General features: G+C 34.9%; 1 protein-coding gene across 3 annotated transcripts in view; it reads left to right on the top strand.

The window, feature by feature from the left end:
• adam11 (ADAM metallopeptidase domain 11) overlaps positions 1–13,197 on the top strand; it is a 58,030-nt gene extending 44,833 nt beyond the window's left edge. Inside the window, exons 18-27 of one of the 3 annotated variants that reach the window (XM_016468716.1) lie at positions 1,336–1,416; positions 1,514–1,564; positions 4,725–4,788; positions 6,259–6,361; positions 6,482–6,601; positions 7,474–7,642; positions 8,175–8,289; positions 9,723–9,813; positions 11,411–11,428; positions 12,626–13,197. In XM_016468716.1, the coding sequence (XP_016324202.1) occupies positions 1,336–1,416; positions 1,514–1,564; positions 4,725–4,788; positions 6,259–6,361; positions 6,482–6,601; positions 7,474–7,642; positions 8,175–8,289; positions 9,723–9,813; positions 11,411–11,428; positions 12,626–12,641 (828 nt within the window). In that variant the 3' untranslated portion in view covers positions 12,642–13,197. Of the gene's footprint in view, positions 1–1,335; positions 1,417–1,513; positions 1,565–4,724; positions 4,789–6,258; positions 6,362–6,481; positions 6,602–7,473; positions 7,643–8,174; positions 8,290–9,722; positions 9,814–11,410; positions 11,598–12,625 lie in introns of those variants that run through there. The other 2 variants (XM_016468725.1, XM_016468707.1) reach the window with 2 other exon arrangements.
• The last annotated feature ends 5,227 nt before the right edge of the window (positions 13,198–18,424 follow it).

Below are 18,424 nucleotides of genomic sequence, written 5' to 3'. Positions count from 1 at the left end.
TATATATATATTTGTTTGTAAAATGGCACAGTTTTATAAATATCTGAAAGTACACTCTTAACATCAGTCATTCAAGCATTATAATATGATAATCAAGTATTATTTAATGATAGAACTTTAGTAATTAGAATTTAAACTTAGTAACCATGTATGAATGCATATTAGTCATTTTAATAAATGGGCATCCGATGACCCCTTTAAAAGCTGAAGAATTCCAAAGGAACTCCGTTATTTTGATAGGAGAATACAACAAAGAATATCGTTTACATGTAGCGCGTCAATTCTGCACGTTATGTAACACTCTCTCGCTCTCTCTCTGCGTGTGTGTGAGACAAAGCAACGGCGAGTCGTGCGCCTTCACACTAGAGTTTACGGTACGTCAAATACAGGCGCGCTGTGCATCCATTGAGATGAACTGAAAAATAGCACAGATCGCTTGACAGAGAGTGAAACTCTGAAGCGCTCAGTCAGTGTGTTCGGCGAGTGAAAATATATCTGTGCTTAAACTTATACTTAGCCTCCAACTCACACACTGGCGAGTAAAATCTGAGAATTTATAAGCCATTGGCTAATATTAGACATCATTTAGTCGCCGAGAGTGAAGATTTACTCGCATATGCGAGTGATTTACTCGCAATGTAGAGGGTTGTATCAATGTGTATGATGTGTATTTCATAATTTTTCATTTGTAAATAGACTTTGAAAAGCCTTTGATTACCGAATTGTTTTTGTTGGGTACAGCCTCAATGATTCATTCACAAATCAGACTCTCCTTAGTTAGGTGACTCCATTATCCAATCTTCAATGGAGATGTGACCTCATTGGAATAGAAGGATTATCAGTAAATAACTTTTTAAATCTCACATGAATAAATTGTTTAAAATTTCCCCTATTGTGTTCCACAGAAGAAAGAAAATCATAAGGCCAATTCACACTGCACCGACAGACCTACAGCCACAGTCACCAGATTACAATGTCACTTTTCAGACATTCCAAATACTGATTCTACAAGTTCAATTGGCGAAAACAAGCGCCAACCAATGCTAACAGATGCCAACAGGGTAACAAACTGATCTGGCAAAATCCGACGAACGTGTCTGTTGCTGTCTGTCTGTGTCTGTCTGTGCAGTGCGAATTGACCTAAACAGGTTTGGAACAGCATAAGGGTGCGCTTTTCATTTTTGAAGGGACAAATCCCTAGTCATGAGTCAAACGTTTTTGTTTTTTTTTTTGGTAATTTAGCGTGATTCATTTTGTGTACAGTACTTTTGTGTGTATTTTACTTACTGAAAGACTGATTAAACACTAAGGTAGAAGTGTGTTTGTGTGTTGCAGTATGAGCAGAGAGGAGTCATCTGCAGGGATGCAGTGAATGACTGTGATGTGCCAGAGACATGCACTGGCGATTCGAGTAAAGTAATGATACATTTATATGAAATCATCATTTAAATAATTATTATCATAATAATAATGTAAGAAATTTACATATGCTTCTCATTAATTTCTCAAACAGTGTCCACATAATGTCCACAAACTGGATGGTTACATGTGCAATTCTGGACTGGTAAAATAATTTCTGTTTTTCTGTCTAAAATGAACCTTACATGTTTCTTACAACAATAGTACTAAGCATTGTTACTGTATTTTGTTTACATGATTTACTGTATAACACTGGCAGACTTATCTTGTTAATTAAACTTTTACCATGAACTATGATTTAAATTCAAATGAATTTAAATGTTTCAGTGATTAAAGGGGCACTCAGTAATTTTGGTTTGTTGTGCTGGCTGATTTGGCAGTTGGCTTTGACTTTTAGTTAACTTATAGTTAATCAGTGTAAGGATGCAAAAGTGTTCACTGTGTCCCCACAACATCGTCAAAGTTGTCATAAACGGGTGTCAGAAACACCAACTGAACATCATATGATTCTGTTGAGAAACTTCTTTTCTATCATTAGAAACTGCAAACAGACCTTAATATTAATACACACGAGCGAAAAGAGTTATTAATCATAATAAGCCACAAAAAAGGTCGCAATGCGTTACTCACCTGAAGCAGGCACAGAAAGACGTGTCTCTCAGACAGCGTGTGACCCCGGATCTGGAATTAACGGTTAGATACACACAGAAATACAGTATTTCAAAATATCTGTCTTGGTGTGTTTGTATGGTGACATAACATTGTTGGTTATGTCTTAATTGAACGTTTGGGGAACAGCTGGGGAAAAACATCTGATGTGTAACAATATAGGCCTATTAGATCTGTGCATTACAAACAAAGGGATTCACTCACTGCACTTGAGTGAACATTTTTACAATAAATAATCAGTTTATTTGTAATAAATACATACAATGAAGACGCAGTGATTATTTTTACATTTGATTATTCCATTTCTGTTTTTCTTTCATTTTTTGTGAAGTGCCGGATTTACTCCAAATGTAGCCCAAACACATGAATGAGATTATCTACTTAAATTTTATATATTAATTTATAAATTAATGGCATTTTCTATTTTTATTTCATTTTACTAATAATGTTATACAAATCATTTCAGTCAATTGACTTGGTAATTGTTGCTACAGTCAAGCTCTTGTGGTTCCCCCATTCGTTTCAATGTTTTTGGACATGCACATAATCAGAAGGCAGCAGCTATTTGCACTAAGTGTAAACAGCGATGGATGCTATTTACACTGTGTAAATAGCAATTTGATTCTATTTACAAACACATGAATGAGATTATCTACTTAAATTTTATATATTAATTTATAAATTAATGGCATTTTCTATTTTTATTTCATTTTACTAATAATGTTATACAAATCATTTCAGTCAATTGACTTGGTAATTGTTGCTACAGTCAAGCTCTTGTGGTTCCCCCATTCGTTTCAATGTTTTTGGACATGCACATAATCAGAAGACAGCAGCTATTTGCACTAAGTGTAAACAGCGATGGATGCTATTTACACTAAGTGTAAATAGCAATTTGATTCTATTTAAACTAAGTGCAAATAGCATAATTTTCACTGACAGCCCAAATTTTGCCTTGTTTTAGCCTAGACGTCGGCTGCGTTTAGACAGCTAATAGACGTCTTTTAAACACAAAATTGCTTGCTGGGTATTTACACTAAGTGCAAATAGCATATTTTCTTAGCGATAGATACTATTTACACTAAGTGCAAATAGCGATAGATACTATTTACACTAAGTGAAAATAGCAGTATTTTTTTAACGATATGCTATTTACACTGAGTGCAAATAGATTCTATTTACACTGTTAAAATAACAAGATTTTCTGCTATTTATACTACTTATAGCAAATAGTTGCAATTATCTGCACCTCAGTATTGTATGTAGTACATTATAAAACAGTACGCAGTAATAAAGTATTGAGTGTAAATTATAATTTTAATTCAAATTGTTAAATGGATGCCACCTTATTGGGACAATAAAGCCCTCCCTACACCTACCCTAACCCTACCCGATACTTTATTTTCAACTTTTTGATTATTTCCTTAATTTTTATTGAAAATAAATGCCTTTCCGATGCGATATGAGATTTGAAAAGGGAGAAAAAAAGTTTGAAAAAAAGGCGGGTTCGAACTCGGGTCGATCGCGTCAAAAGGCACATGCCTAACCATCTACGGCCACTGAAAGGGATGGTCATTGAGCGTCTTTTTTCAGTGTTGACTTTCCCAATCACACGTTGGTGGGCGGAGTTAGTGTAAATAGCTGCTGCCAACAAGCAGAATTATCTATATTTATTATTATCTAATTTTAGCGATGACTCATCTGAACACCTCTGATTGGTCATTGCATTCATAAGCTCAACAGCATCGTGTGTGATTGGTTAATGCGCAGTGCTGTAAAAACGTGTCTGTATCTGGCTCAGCGCCATCCAGCGAACGCAGATTTGAATTTAGCAGCTGATGATATGACGCACTGAATGATTTAATCACGCCTGTGTGATTGTATTAAAACATAGAAAATATGAATTGGCTATTTTTGTGTCTTTTGGAAGCTGCATTGAAAATCCACTTGGCTCAAAAATCTGAGGGGACACGTACCCCCTCACTTTGAATGGGCATGACGCCTCTGATTGTTGTTACAATCAAGCTCTTGTGGTTCCTCCCATTTGTTTCAATGTTTTTTTTGTGATTTTGAACATGCACATAATAATAAATAGACCTGTTTTACAAAACTTTAAGAATTTTCCCATAATTGTGTCATATATCACTGAGAATCTCAGCTTTAATGTGGTATATGGCACATAGTCAGCATAATTATGGTTCAGATGTGTTGCAGTTTTAAATATAAGCTTTTCTTTACATTGGAATTTCACAAAAACATGATTCTCTGAGTCATTTTTTGACATGGTCTAACTCAGTCAATATTAAAGATACCAAGTTTTTATTTTCACAGAATTTTTTTTACATTATGTAGGATGATTTTATGTAGAAAACAGTAAATAACAAAAAAAAAATGACTTAAGCTGTTTTTTCACAGAGTGGGTCACGTGATTTTTAAAGGTATCTTTCAAAAGTATTAACTGTTAAGGTTTTTCAGTGGGGACAAATTACTGTGTGCAACTTTAATTCTTTTTACGTGACTGTAGTCACAGAGGATATCAGCCATTAGTAAGCATCTTTGCTCTGTTTTATTTTTTTAAGTCTGGCTGAGTGAGTGTTTATATGGAAAGCTGATGTACTCTCTACTGGCTCTCTCAGGGGCGCTGCTATGGGGCCCGCTGTAAAACCAGGGATGCCCAGTGTCAGGCGCTCTGGGGCCACAGTGAGTAGCGTCTCTTATATTGTCCAGTATATATTGGAATATTATTGGTAATGAATATTAATTATGGATGTTGACATTATGACTGATACCAGTAGCTGATCATTATTTTAGTAAACATAAATCTATGCTGTTTGATTTTTTTTGTTAAATCTCCAGTCTTACATTTGACATGATTCATATAATGCTTCATCAGGCATCAAAATATATTAATGTAAAAAAAAAAACAACAGTCAGTTTCTGCACTTCTAACAGTAGTTATTTCACATAACATTTCTTCCTGCAACTTTCTGGTGTCCTTCAGCACAACTAGAGTGTTAGTGAGAGATTAATGATGACACATGTAATATGCCTGCAGCACTCAGCTGATTTGAAGATTTGAGGTGGTTGTAGAAAAGAGTGATGATAGAGGCACAGATGAGGAGCAGCAACTGGACTGTGCTAATATTCATAACCTGCATCAGACAGGATATTAGCAGAGCTGTCTGAATTTGTCTGATGACCGTCTTTAGGTTACTCGCTCTTATTCAGATATTGGTCTGCGTGGCATCATATGACAGCAGTGATTACTTTTTAAATTAGGCCAATTAATAATTAAAAAGATATATTTTTTATGTTTTAAAAATGTCTGCTGATAACCCATAATATAGGCAACCATACAATTAACATTAACCTAGATGATTTAATGCTGTAAAAGTATTGTTCATTGTTAGTCCCTAGTTGTTAGTTAGTATCCAAGGTCATTTTAAAAGAAATATGTTTTTAAAACATAAATCTGCAGGAAAACCTCTACAATACCCATCACACTCACCAACATCTCAAGAAGCTTTAGTGACTTTTACTACTGATTTCACTCAGCATGGCAAAGGAGAATTTCAGTTATATTTATCAGGGAAAGTGTCACATGAAAGTAACATGTTACACCCAGTATTTTAAAAGTGTATCAATTAATTTAACAAATTTGGTAAATGAACGATTATGGTTATTTTCTATCAAATCAAATTATCTGTAAATAATTATGAAATATGTCTCTGAGACAGTAAATCCGCAACCAACCTAATATACATTGTCACATTTTTATTTATTTTTTTACAGTGAATTTCTTGCAACCACAACCACAGCTGGCAGTTTTACTGTACATTTACTGGGGTATTTTTTTTCCAGTGTATAGTATGGTTTAATAAATTGAAAAACAACCAAATTATAACAAAGACAGAAAGATCCACAAAGCATCAACTTCATATTTAATTCCACAGTTCTTTGTTATGTAATTTATATAGAAAAAATGGAAAGTTCACAAATTATTTTCAAGACAGAAAAAATGTTGTGTTTCAGCCTCATTCACGGCAATCATTAGTGAATACATACAGTATAGTATCACTACAAGTGTATGTACATATATCTCTTGTTTGATTCTAACACTAAAATTGCACATGCACAATGCTCCGTTTATTTGACTGTGCATGTCGTTAGATGCAGCAGATCGCATGTGTTATGAGAAGCTGAACATTGAGGGTACAGAGCGTGGCAGCTGCGGTCAGGACAACTCACACAGCTGGATTCAGTGCAATAAACAGTGAGTATATGAACAACCAGAACACCGTTTTAACCTGTTCAGTGATATCATTATTTGTCCCTTTGTTCTTTTATTTCTTCTTTGTCTGTCTTCCACTGTTATTTCTGTGTCCTTTCACAGGGATGTGTTGTGCGGATTTTTATTATGCACTAACATCACAGTGAAACCACGGTATGGAGACTTAAATGGAGAAATCACTAGTCTCACCATCTATCATCAGAACAAGTACCTGGACTGTCGGTAAATGCATATGCATTCATTTTATTCTTCAGTATAATTAATTTATTTTAAGCATGTTCAGATATTTTTTTTACTGGAAAACATGATGCTGGATAAGATGAATTTAGGGCTTTGACTGCTGCATTTGGTCTCTGCTTTTACAGCATCTCACACCATGAGTGTCAGTTTTTTAAGACAGTCAAATTAAAAATAGTTTAATCATGACAACTCTCGGAAGATTTTAGCATGGTGATGGATATGACAATGTTAATGTATTTGGTCTTGGCGGAATAGATCTGCTACGCTGCTGCTGCTGCTGAATTGCTGCTGCTGTTGGTTATTGCTTTAGTTGTAGATTATTGCTGCTGCTGCAAGCAAGTACAGGAACTTGCTACCTCCAATGCATATGGCGATACGGTGCCGTGAGTATTTAAGACATACTGCTGCTGCACAAATAGCATATAAAACAACCCGGAATCTCAAGTGAATGCTAGCCAGCCATATAAATGCAAGGCAGTAAGCTCATTGGCTACATATGCAGCATGAACCAATCAGCTTGTGCCACGTCGTTTAAGAATATCATCAGTTACATTAACAACCATCAGCCTGCACCATCTAGAGTTTCATGACTAAACTATATATTTCTTTTAGTTTAAGAAAATAACCATATCTCATGAGAAAATGCAACTAGTTTACGAGGTGGTGATTTCGTATGAATTGGTATAATGTGATTCATATGGAAACATGGGATTTCCAACTAAAAACATACAGATGAGACTGTAAAAATTCATACAAAAATAGTTACGAATTGCCTCAAGAGAGTGTTGGAAAATAAACGTGCTTTGCAGTGTCCGTTTGTGTGTAGCACTGAACTGTTGTTTGTTTATGTTAAGTGGGGGTCATGCAGTGTTAGAAGACGGCACTGATCTCGGGTACGTGGAGGACGGCACACCGTGTGGTCCTAATATGATGTGCCTAGACCATCGCTGTCTGCCAGTCACCACCTTCAACCTGTCATCCTGTCCCGGGTCGTCCTCTTCTCACGTGTGTTCCGATCATGGGGTGAGCTGTTCATCTTTCACAAATCTAACATCACAGTCACATACTGTCTGTTTTGGGGTTGACTGCGTTTGTCACATAGCATAGGCTGGTACATTTGTGAAAAGTGCATTTGACTCATTCTCAGAGGAATAATTTAGTCACTCTCTTATTTTTCTAAACCTGTAAGAATTTCATTGATCTTTGAATCACAAATAATGATGTTTAATATTTTCTCATCCTTTTTTTTTCATTATTGGTTTTATTTAAAGCGAGAAATTTAAGATACAATTGGTTGTCTTAAGTGAAAAATAGCCAGCTGTCAAAGTGTCTGATTTGAGTTTAACATTTTCCAAATTTAATAAGCAATCATTTAAGCGACAGTGTTGACTCTGTTCACCATGTGACATAGATTAATATAATTACTTCTTACGTCCGTATTTCTCAGTAAAACTTTGACTGTCCTGATAGTTTTGCTATACTGTAGTATGTGAGCCAAAATATTTATTTCCAGCTTTAGGCTTATCTAGACATTCTCTGCCTCTCTCTGTCTCAGACATGCAGTAATGAGGTGAAGTGTATCTGTGACGCAGACTACACTGGGAAGGACTGCAGTGTGTATGACCCCATTCCAGACCCCCAGCCTCCAGACGGTCCTGAGAAGTACAAAGGTTCACAACACATTTAGTCACACGGGTGTTCAAGCTTTAGTTGGTCCAGCATCTCTTTGCTTGTGTTTGGAATGGAATACTTCAATGGCAATGTTAAGAGCTCCATGTGTCTGTTTAATACAAAGTGAACATACAGTGCTCTAAAAGGGGGTAAATTTTAATTAAAATGAGATACATATGGTGGTACACAGGTGTAAATACATTGTATACATACTGACATTGTTCATAAAAATGGGCCTTTTCCGCATTCCTTCAATCAAAGGGCCCAGCTGTCATAAATCTGAAATAAGCTGTCACCTCTGAAATAAATACCAACACGGAGAGAATATGCAAACTCCACACAGAATGCCCCAGGTCTAGAGCTCAAATCTGGGACTCCACTGAACCACCTAGCCATTACCATGGTTATCTTAAAAAAAGGAAATTGTAATAAAAACATATGCACTACACATTTTGAAACAACAAAACAGCCTCCATAAAAGTGGACCTTTATTATAATTTCCTAATATAAAATATCCGGTAACACTTTACAATAATTAGTCTGATTAGTTAACATTAGTTAATGCATTGACTAACATGACCTAACAGTGAGCAACATATTTTAGAGCATTTATTAACCTTTTTAATGTTAGTTAATAAGGATGTTAATGTTCATGCTCACAGTGCATTAATGTTTTTGATTTGGACAACTTTGGATTTTAAAAATGTGTTAGTAGATGTTGAGATTAACATTAACTAAGATTAAGAAATGCTGTGGAAGCATTGTTCATTGTTAGTTCATGTTAACTATTGTAGTTAACATGCAGTAGTTAACAAATAAAAACCTTGTTATACAGATTACCAAATATGTAATGTAAGTATAACAATAATAACATTTAATACATATAAAATAAATACAAGATCTTGTGTTTCTGCTGAAACACACATTTTCTACAGTGTTAACTTCTATAGGAGTGCTGCTGTGTCGATTGAAAAGCTTGTAATTATTGTTGTGTGATTTTCTCCAACTGCGTTTTACCTAAAAACTACAATTTACGTGGTTGAGGCTGTTTAATCAGTTTTTAGCTAGCTTCAGCATTGAGCTTTTACGGTTCCCATATAACAGAGAATGCATGGAAATCAAATGGGTCGAGCGGATTATCAATGGGTTTGCAACTGGCGTTTTGTCACATTTTTGGAGTATTTGACTTCTGGTGTGTCCCATGCTTTGTGGTCATGTGGAAACCTTTTATTTATTTATGAGGGTGCCATGAAAAAATGACTATAATGGAGTCCCGTGGTTTCAAAATGTTTGACAAGCACTGACTTATAAACATATGCAAAATCATCAGTCATTTCTAAGATTCTGATAGGTTAGAAGCTCAAATAATTGTATAAAATATCCAGATGTGGAGTTCTGTTCCACTAAGTTTTTTTTTTCTGTCTGTCCACAGGTCCGAGTGGTACAAACATCATAATTGGCTCCATAGCGGGAGCGATACTGCTGGCAGCTATAGTACTGGGAGGAACAGGCTGGGGCTTCAAGTAAGACATCCACAATTACTGCAATAAAAAGCTAATCAAGTAGCTTTAACTTCTTATTTCAGTTGTAAAAGAGCACAACAGTGACTTCCTGCTTTATCCCATTTTTTTTCTATAAGGGATTCTAAAAGGTTTTTTTTTTTCTTAAAAAAAAAAACCTTCTGAAACATGAGATTAGAAAGCAAACAAGTTAAGCCTGACCTGGGAGTATCACATATTAACATCTGCAACTCAATGTATTTCCTCCACCCTAAACTGTGTAGTTAAGTGCCAAGTGCAAGTAGCTATCTAAAAACTCTGATTAAAGACATGGTCAAGTACAGAAATACATAAAACACTGCTAACAATCTTAAAAACAAAGCAATGTTTATGTTGGTGGGTCCAATAATAATAATAAATAATAATTCATTACATTTATATAGCGCTTTTCTAGGCACTCAAAGCGCTTTACATTGTGAGGGGTATCTCCTCATCCACCACCAGTGTGCAGCATCCACCTGGATGATGCGACGGCAGCCATAGTGCGCCAGAACACCCACCACACACCAGCTTATTGGTGGAGAGGAGACAGAGTGATGAAGCCAATTAGCAGATATGTGGATTGTTAGGAGGCCATGATGATCAGAAGCCGATGGGCAAATTTGGCCAGGATGCCGAGGTCACACCTCTACTCTTTTCGAAAGACATCCTGGGATTTTTAATGACCACAGAGAGTCAGGACCTCGGTTTAACGTCTCATCCGAAGGACAGTGCTTGTTGACAGTATAGTGTCCCCGTCACTATACTGGGGCGTTAGGACCCACACAGACCACAGGGTGAGCACCCCCTGCTGGCCTCACTAACACCTCTTCCAGCAGCAACCTAGTTTTCCCAGGAGGTCTCCCATCCAGGTACTGACCAGGCTCAGCCCTGCTTAGCTTCAATGGGCAACCAGGCTTGGGCTACAGGGTGAAATGGCTGCCAGAAGTGAATAGAAGTATATTGGAAAGTCCTGTTACAACCCTCTCCACCTGTGTGCTTATAATGTTAGTATTTTACATCAGAACAGTCATAATTTAGAAATAATTACCAATTTTATACCCTGTACCCTGAAAAATAATACATGGTTAGTTTTACTCAAGCAAATCTTTTTCAGATAGTTTGTTTCAATGTACTGATTCAAAATAAATAAATAAAAATAAAAGTTTCACCAGTTTTTTTGCATCATCACACAATAATATCACTAATATATGTAATGATATTATCCCGACAAATTAAAGCTTGAAGGTAAACACATTCAAATAGTGTAAGCACATATATTTGATTTACATTTTATTCATTTAAATATTAATATTTTATTAATTTCAAACTTTATATGAGTCTGGACATGAAATACTAATAAATGATAAATGACCTGGGACCAATTATTGTTGCTTTATTAGCATATGGCTTTAAAGAATTTAAAGTATTTTTTCTATGATTGCTTTGCCCTATCATTTATAGGCTGCAGTAAATAATGTCTTGATCTTATTTTTATGGGAAATGCATCACAGTTTCTAATGTGACATTTTCTTTTTCCTGATTTAATCTAATTTATTCTCTCTCTGTTTCTTGAATACAGAAATATCAGAAGAGGAAGGTATGACCTTGCCCAGCAAGACATGATGTGATGTCACACTCCCATGTCCACCTAGCACATATTGCACCAGCTGTTTTCACATCTTTTGCCTGCCTATTTAGTTTCTCTGAGTTTTATTTATTTTATTTTTTTTTTTGTGAATGTTTGCAAGACCTTAATTACAGATTCATTTCAATGCATCAATCAATACACATCACATTTGTTCCCAAACTCCATTACATAGTTATAATGCACAATTCACTGGATTACAATACAATAACATTGCATTGTTTGGCTGAGGTATGGACATTTGTTTGTTGTTAGTAACATTATATTAGAAAAATAAATTTGCATGAAAAGACCAGTTAATTTGGTATTTATTATAATGCTGTTATTTTGTCAAACACTGTTAATATGCACTAATCGAGTATGATTTTATATCAGATATCTTGTCATTGTCATTTCATGCATAATAAGGTTGATGAACATAAAGCGAGAAATCTGAGAACATTCCTCTATACAGAATCTCTTCAGATCTTAAATGTTCAGAGGCTCACGCTTGTGGACTCTCTTCTTCAGCTCTTCCCACAGGTGTTTAGGTGGTTTAGGACAGGGAACTGCTGCGTCCATGGCAAAACCTTAATTCTGTGGGGAGTGACCCATGTGTGCTTTGGATCATTGTCCATAGATATGGGCATTTCAACCATTAAACTATTTTCTCTTTAGCCATTCTCTGATTTGTGTCACAAATCATTAACGTATTCTCAAGTCTTCCCATTAGTAATAGATGATGAAATTTTGCCTGTTTATGGCTTCATATTTAGAGTTAAGTGCAATTCATGACTTGCAATTAAAACATATGTTTCTACAAAATGAAAAACATATGAATGAATATACCTGAATTAGATTTTTATTCATGAGAATTTCTTGAGGTATCAATAATTGTGATACACATTTTGGGAAATGTTAATAACTATTTATTTTCATTTAAATTACAACACTGTCTATTCATACATTTTTTTTTTCTAACTGCAGAATAGGAATGACCCCTGCTATTTCAATCACATAATTGCTTCAGTTACTTCTTGATTAGAAGTTACTCGTATGGCCTTCGTTTTGCAGGCAAATAAAGAATACAAACAATGCACAGTGAGTTGTATTATTTAACATATTGATTCTCCTCCTTTATTTTTCCTCTTTTCTGTGTCTATTCTTCAGATCTGGAGGGGGATAAAGCATGTCATCTGCTCTCCTGTGCTTCTGCACTGTGCTCTTTAAACTTTGAGGGAAACAGAAGAAACTACAGATGTCTTCCACTCTCTCACCAAACTCCAGTGTCACTCTGTTCTGTCTTTCCGACTTCCTGTTACTGCCTGTCACCTGTTGCCTAGAACTCCAGAACTAGTACTCCAGTACATCCCATGGTAACATTTTTAAACTGATTTCGATTTTTACTGATGTTGGCTATTTGTGGGGTTTGGACCTTTAAACCCAGCACAGAAACTGAAAAAAAGTAATAATTTCCTCAACCTCATGTCGTTTCGAAACCGTATGATTTTCGTTATTTCATGGAGCACAAAAAGAGATGTTGAGCAGAAAGTTCACATTGTTGAGTTCCGAAACAGAACCAAAAAGCACCATGAAGATAGTCTTTTGCGCTAAATGAGTATATTCAGATATGGCGCCTTGACATGTTTCACTTTTAGATAAATCAAGTCAGAATTTTCAGTTCCTTTTTTAATTTTAATTTACTAATTGTGGTCCTATTTAGAGAGCTACCACATTAATCAAAACAGTCACTATTTGCATGACCATTTTAAACTCTTTTTTTTTTTTTTTGATGCTAAAGTATAATAATTTTAGCATTGAGAAGCCTAGACTTTTTAAGTACCCTCTGTTCCATGTGGATAGACAGATTTGAGGAAACAATGTATTCTCTTGCAATGGAATGTCTGCAAGCATTCCAGGTTTACCCTCATTCTAGTCTGAAATCTATAATCATGCTGCTTTTACTATCATCTATAATAGTTAAAAAAAAAAAAACATGCATAATCCCATGAATGTACTTTTACATAACAAAAAATAAGGCATTGCTTGTATATGTCTAATGTAGTTATACGTTTCATAAGCACATTGCTGAGTGAGGCAAGGCAAGGTCATTTTAGTAAAATATGTATTATATATTATTTGTAAATCTTAAGCATAAGTGGAACACCGTTTGAATGCACTGAGCTGAGGATAAATATTTATATATATATAATATATATGACAGCACTATTTTGCCCTTTGACTGTAGAAATAACACGGTCAGATATAAGCACAAATACATTTTTGGGGTTAAGAATTCAAACAAAGTTGTACTGACACTGATGTATACAGTCGACAGTAATGGGTAAAACCACATACAAAACCACAATACTCAAAGTCATATTTCCGCATTTTTATGTTACAATAATCTTGTCCGCTATTTAGTATAAAGGTGCACTAAGTGACTTTTTTTCCTTTATGATTCTGCTGGCTGATGTCACAGTGCTATTGGGCTTTATACTGACACATCAGTGTGGATCAAGGTTTTATCATTTGAAATGATTTTACTTTATTATTTTAACAAAAACAATTGCATTTACATTTAATTTGATTTAGTTTTGATAGGTATTGATATCGATATTTTCATTGATATTGGTAGGTTTGTTTTTCTGTTTTATGGGCATACAGTATTTAAGTTTCAAACATTTTTAAATTAGATTTATATTCAGAAATAAGGAAGGGATTTGACGTTTGAGGGGGAAAAAATATATTTACTGGGAAATTTCTGGTATTCTGTGCTTTTGGACATTATAAAATGATCAAATCAAACCGTTATATAAAATAACTTTTTGTGTAATCATAAGGAGATGTAAAACGTTGGTGGTTACACTTTATTTTGATAATCCACATTAGACATTCTACTAATTATAAGTGACTTTGCAACTACGTCAACTAACTCTCATTAGTGTATTAGTAGTAACCTTGACTACACTCTAAAAAATGCTGGGTTAAAAAGGGACAAACCCAGCTATTGGGTTGTTTTAACCCAGCAGTTGGGTTGTTTTGAACCCAACTGCTGGGTCAAAACAACCCAACCGCTAGGTCAAAACAACCCAATAGCTGGGTTTGTCCCTTTTTAACCCAGCATTTTTTAGAGTGTAGTCTGGGTAGTAACCCAACCGCTGGGCCAAAACAACCCAATTGCTGGGTTTGTCCCTATTTTACCCAGCACTGGGTTGTATTTAACCCAGCATTTTTTAGAGTGTAGGGTTATACGTTGACATGTACTTAAATTACTTATAGTCAACATGTCTAAAGTGGATTATCAAAACAAATGAACAGCAGTTTAAAAGATTTATAATTTAATCTATGGGCATTGGGTATATCTTAAAAAAAAAAAAACAGATCCCTTTGTCAATTTAAAAGCGTATCTGGCGCTAAATTATTAAAATGTATATTTAAAGAAAATATATTTTATATATTTTTTTAAGTATATTGTTCAGCATTTTTAGGCAGTAAGGTCATGATCTTTATTGGAGACACAAAAGGCACCAAATACCAAGAATGACCCTACTCATAAATCATAAACACTAGAAACAACACATCAGCTCCATGGGGTATATCTTAAAAAAAAAAAAACAGATCCCTTTGTCAATTTAAAAGCGTATCTGGCGCTAAATTATTAAAATTTATATTTTAAAAATATATATTTTATATATTTTTTTAAGTATATTGTTCAGCATTTTTAGGCAGTAAGGTCATGATCTTTATTGGAGACACAAAAGGCACCAAATACCAAGAATGACCCTACTCATAAATCATAAACACTAGAAACAACACATCAGCTCCATGCTGCTTATTGATTCTTGTGCACAGCCAGCAGAAGACAAGACACTCACTGAATGCTGAATGACTTTGGTGAAGTTCAAGGCACAGAGGCAGCATTTCATTTACAAACAGGACGTCAGACTGGGCCATTTCTACTCATGTCACCATAATGTCAGATGCAAACTTTCAAACTCAAATTATACATATGGAAATTATACTATTAGACTTTTATAATATCCCTTTAACTAACAAAATCGTATTCTTAATTTACATTATTCTTCAGGAATGGTGGGGAAACAATATGTATTAGCAATGGATTTGAAGAATTATGTGATGTTCTGATTAATTTAATTAGAAATTGAATTCAATATATACAGCATATATATACAAACACAATTTTTGACACGCTCATGTAAGCTAACCTGCAGTCTCTCCTTGCTAACTTTAGCTCTTTATTTCCGAGGCGTAATGGAGACCTGTTCATGCCGTTGTATAAATATTCAAACTATACTGAATAAGGTTTAAGCGCTGAGACTAGCCAGAGCATATTTGTAGAAGTCTAATATACCTTTTTATAGAATTACTTCCTTTAATTACAACTTAAGCATTTTCAACCTTTTCAACTTTTAAAAATGAATACAAGTATTGTAGAAGAGGAATGAGCCAGTAACTGAAATAAAGTGAGTAGTACACAGTGGATACTTAGTTTAACAGCGATCTGAGTTTGGGAAAATCTTCTGAGATTTAAAATATCTCTATGATCAACAGGAATGTGTGTGCTTTTCCATACAAACAGTACACATGGCCACATGTTTGCAAATATTGTCTCATCACAATCATTTTAAAAAGTATCCATGCAACCTTTGCTTTTAGTAGAATCAAGTAACGATAAATTAGCAATATTTGTTAGTTCAGTTCAAAATGATGTTTTCTCATATTTTCTTGTGCCTTCAGAAACTTCAGCAGAGTTACATTCACCAATGACCAGCCTGTTCCAATGGTTACTTTACTGGTAAATGTGCTCATGCATAATGTTATGAATTACAGTACAGGCAAAAATGGGATCTATTAGCAAAATTCAAATTAGAGACTTTGGGCCAAAGGTATTACACACAAACACACACACGCATGCATGGCCCAAAGTATATATACATAGTAAATATATATAACTCTTTCCTAAAATACATACAATACGGTCATGTATTCTCTGCTAATATAAATATAATGGATCCTTTAAAAACATGATCACACATCTACACCAAATATAGAGCATGTGCAAGATTCCAAAGAATGACACATTCTCACTGGGTGAACTTTTTTTTTTCTTTCTCTTATTGCAATATGAATGGGACATGTTCTAGTGCAGTCCATCATCTCGAGCCCCGTTTTCAGCCAATTGATAGTTTGGTTTGCATGTGATTTGGGGCCACTGAAACTCTTCTGTTAACAAACCATCAACTTGATAGATGCTGAGAGGAATTAAGGACAATCTATTACCGTAGCTGATACCGTATTTTAAATATATTGCCTTCAGTCACATTCCAACATTTCATTCCAGTCACTGTGTATTTCATTCACGGAGTTCCAGTGTTTTAGCAATGTTCTCCTTCCGGTCTGAATTTTACATTTATTACGGAAATATTATACTTCGTAGTAATTTTCAGCCTGTTTGACTGATAGATTGAATGATATCTGAATAATCAGGTTCAGCTAAAGCTCACTGCAAACAAGAATTTTCCTCGATGCAACACTATCTAATTTCCAGTGGTTTGTAATGAACATCTCATTACACGGAGTTCCAGTGTTTTAGCAATGTTCTCCTTCTGGTCTGAATTTTACATTTATTACGGAAATATTATACTTCGTAGTAATTTTCAGCCTGTTTGACTGATAGATTGAATGATATCTGAATAATCAGGTTCAGCTAAAGCTCACTGCAACCAAGAATTTTCCTCAATGATGCAACACTATCTAATTTCCAGTGGTTTGTAATGAACATCTCATTAACATCAATTAGCACTGTGTGGTAGGGTGAAAAAAAAAACATCCCTGAAAAATGTAACAGTAGTTTTCTTCACGACTTGCTTGATGATTTGTTATATTACAATGAACAGACTGCCAGCAAATCAAAGCTTGTTTTGAAAAATGTTTCTGTCACTGATGTTTCAGAAGAGAATTTCTCAGAATGTGTCGGCTGTGAACGACGAAATTCATGCCAACAGCAACAGAGCAGAACAATGTTTATTTGATGTATTATTGTCTGTATGCAAAGGTCTAAATGTATTTGTAACACAAAAAACAAATGTACTAGACACAACTTTTGTCATAATTTGTCAAATTTCACAAATACAAGTATCTACTGTGTATCAATATATGTAGTTATAAAACTTCAAGAGTAGCAATGTTTTATTGTATATTTGTGTATAACAACTGCCATAAAAACTTAAGGATTCCTGGAGAAATGTCTTCCGGGGTGTGAGACTGTGTAAATATTGTAATAGCTCACCTGAAGCTTAAAACTAACTGAATGAAGGAGAGGTAGACACATCATTGATTTTGTCCTCTCAATTGCCAACGCCATATAAAATAGATTCTACTCAGCATGCGTGAGTGAAATGTTGAAAACAACTCATTTCTGTTCTTTTTCTCAGAGGCGAGATGCAATGTAATTCTTTTTTTAATATAAAAAAAAAAAACACTGGGAATGTTGACAGGACACTTGCAAGTTATTAAGCTTAAATAAATAAAGACTTGAACATTTCTTGCATTGTTTTCAATAAACTATTTTAAGTATGTGGAAAAAGACAACTTTCTTTAGTCCCACTCAGCTCTTCATTTATTGACCACTACTGATGAACCAATCACTGAAGACTTATGATAATTAGTGGGATGATCTCCTGAATAAGGGGAGGAGAATTCAATTAGCCAAGCATCCAGAGATAGTAAAAGTGAGAGAGAAAACATGAACACAGCAATCCATGTCCATGGACAAAGCATCCATCCCATCTATCCATTTTCCGCTGACTTGGTCCTGGATGTATGACGTTTGCTAACAAGCAGCATTAAATGTCATCACACCAAACAGGAAAACTCATCTACTCAACTAGTCTGCTTTTACAGCCTCATTGTGTAATCATGCTCTTAGACAAACTTTCAGGGAAA

The sequence above is a fragment of the Sinocyclocheilus anshuiensis genome, unplaced genomic scaffold (genome assembly GCF_001515605.1).
Source record: "Sinocyclocheilus anshuiensis isolate Anshui unplaced genomic scaffold, SAMN03320099.WGS_v1.1 scaffold890, whole genome shotgun sequence".
In the NCBI taxonomy this organism is placed as follows: Eukaryota; Metazoa; Chordata; class Actinopteri; order Cypriniformes; family Cyprinidae; genus Sinocyclocheilus; species Sinocyclocheilus anshuiensis.
The sequence above is the reverse complement of the archived record's forward strand: the minus strand, read 5'-3'. Positions and strand labels throughout refer to the sequence as shown.